Source organism: Propithecus coquereli, unplaced genomic scaffold (genome assembly GCF_000956105.1).
Source record: "Propithecus coquereli isolate 6110/MARCELLA unplaced genomic scaffold, Pcoq_1.0 Scaffold168, whole genome shotgun sequence".
Lineage (NCBI taxonomy): Eukaryota > Metazoa > Chordata > Mammalia > Primates > Indriidae > Propithecus > Propithecus coquereli.
Genome location: NW_012141413.1, coordinates 2,336,505 through 2,338,614, shown reverse-complemented (window position 1 = coordinate 2,338,614; position 2,110 = coordinate 2,336,505). Strand labels below are relative to the sequence as shown.

The 2,110-nt window shown below is 44.6% G+C and overlaps 1 protein-coding gene across 1 annotated transcript in view; it reads left to right on the top strand.

Moving 5' to 3' along the window:
* Window positions 1-2,110, top strand: part of PARP4 (poly (ADP-ribose) polymerase family, member 4) — a 98,107-nt gene that overhangs the window by 47,881 nt on the left and 48,116 nt on the right. Inside the window, exons 18-19 of the mRNA XM_012641671.1 lie at window positions 1,052-1,216; window positions 1,855-1,905. Of these exons, the coding sequence (XP_012497125.1) occupies window positions 1,052-1,216; window positions 1,855-1,905 (216 nt within the window). The remainder of the gene's footprint in view (window positions 1-1,051; window positions 1,217-1,854; window positions 1,906-2,110) is intronic.

The window sequence follows — 2,110 nt, the reverse complement described above, 5'->3', positions numbered from 1 at the left end:
ATACACTAGCCCATTGTCAGCCTGTAGGAATTCACACAGTTCCTGTGTCCCCTGTCCTCAGATGGGCTTGTCACTCTTTGGAATTCAGTTCCCTTGGTTGATGGGTTCAAGACAAGGTATGTTTCGAAGGTTATCTGGCGTGTTATCTTGCGTCTACCTATATCCTACCCAGAAATGGAACTGCTGCCCACACTACCAAGTGGCAGACTTTCAAATGGACCCCGGGTTTTTACATGTACGCTTCTTTTAGGGGCTAGCACTATTAGCTATTTGATAATCACCTCTTCATTAATTGAGATGGATATCCTTAATGTCAAAAAGTAAAATTTACTCTTTAACCCTATATTGATCATTAATATTCTATACTCCTAATCTAAATATACAAAATTGTATACAAAATTGTCGCGATAGCATGGTCGTCTGAAATGGTGGACATAGTTGAGGATGTTGAGAGGATCTCTATGTAGGTATCAGAAAAAAATTCACGTAGCCTCTCCTTTTTCTGTCCCAGGTAGTCACGAGGTTGCTGCCTTCTATAGTGATTATCAATATCCCATTAAAAGAAAGCAAAATACTTTTTCTAAAAAATAAAATGATGGATTTACTCTAGGTGACAGAATTAAGCAAGGGCCAAGCTTAGCGAAAGCTGCTCTGGTTCTGCGGCTGCTGGTGGAGCTGGGGCTGGGGGCCGTGGAGGTCGGGGGCCCACGGGTTCTCCAGGAAAGAACCGTGTGGCTGTGCGGGGCCGTCCGCTCAGCAGAGCCCGCCCGGGCAGCGGAGCCGCACATGCGAGGCCGCTGGGCAGAGTCCGTGGGTGACTCTCTGCAGTGCAGCTGCCAAGGGGACACCCTCCCTCCACCTCCTACAGACATCCTCGACCCCACCCCGACGCACGGCTTCGGGATTCTCCTTTAGCAACACCGATGTGTGCTGTAGGCTCCGTTACTGCCTTCCGAGGAAGAATTTGGCAGATTGTACTTCAGGTCATTTAAGAAATACGAGAATGAGTGTGCTTCAGAGTTGTAAGCTAAGTCATATGTTTCTGTTTCAGGACATTTTTACTGTGAGTGTCGGAAACTTACCCCCCAAGGCTAAGGTTCTTATCAAAATTACCTACATCACGGAGCTCAGCATCCAAGGCGCCGCTGCTGTCTTCTTCACGCCTGCCGCCGTGGCGCCCTGGCAGCAGGACAGGGCTCTGAACGAAAACCTGCAGGTTTGTACGCTGAAGATTTGAAGAAGCATTTTTGTGGAGATTGATGCATAGGGAAGAAAAAAATATCTAAAATAATCTTTTTTGGCATAAAGTCAGTTTTACGGACATCTATACATTTAGACACCTTGTATCTGTAAAAGGAAAAGAATATGCTCAATTGGCATGACATTTTTATTTTGCCAGAAAAATTCTGTATCTGTACTACGTGTGTATCATGAAGAGTTTAGGTAAGCACAGAGAATGCAGATAAGCCAAAAGAGGAAAACTAAAATCATCCTTAATCCCTTCACCCAGAGATAGCCTCTGGGTAATGCTTGGTGTACATCTTTTCCCCCAGACTTCCTACTTCATAGGTACAGTGTATCCATATGAAATGTGTGTGTGTGTGTGTGTGTGTGTGTGTGTGTGTGTGTACACACAGAGACAGAGGTGGAGTTGGAAACCTCTGTCCAAATGGTCAGTTGCGTTTTAGAAGCTCCTGTCATTCCTCGAGCAAATGCTCCGTTTCACTACTTGGAAGGGACAGTAGCTATCTTGCTGCTGTCAGCTGTGGCCTTGCCGGGATTACATTCAGTTTAGAGGCTCAATGTGAAGCTTAACACATACTTAATCATACATGTATATTTTTCTTCTAACAGGATACAGTAAAGAAGATTTGTGTAAAGGAAATAGGAACAAAGCAAAGGTTAGTACCTAGAATATATAACCTGTCAATCATTCAGTAGGATGTTAGTTTTATGGTTTAAATTTTCATTTAAAATTATTTGAAACAGGCCAGTGTGGAGGCTCACACCTGTAATCCCAGCACGTTGGGAGGCTGAGGCGGGAGGATCCCTTGAGCCCAGGAGTTTGAGACCAGCCTAGACAATAAGACCCTGTCTCTACAAAAGAAAA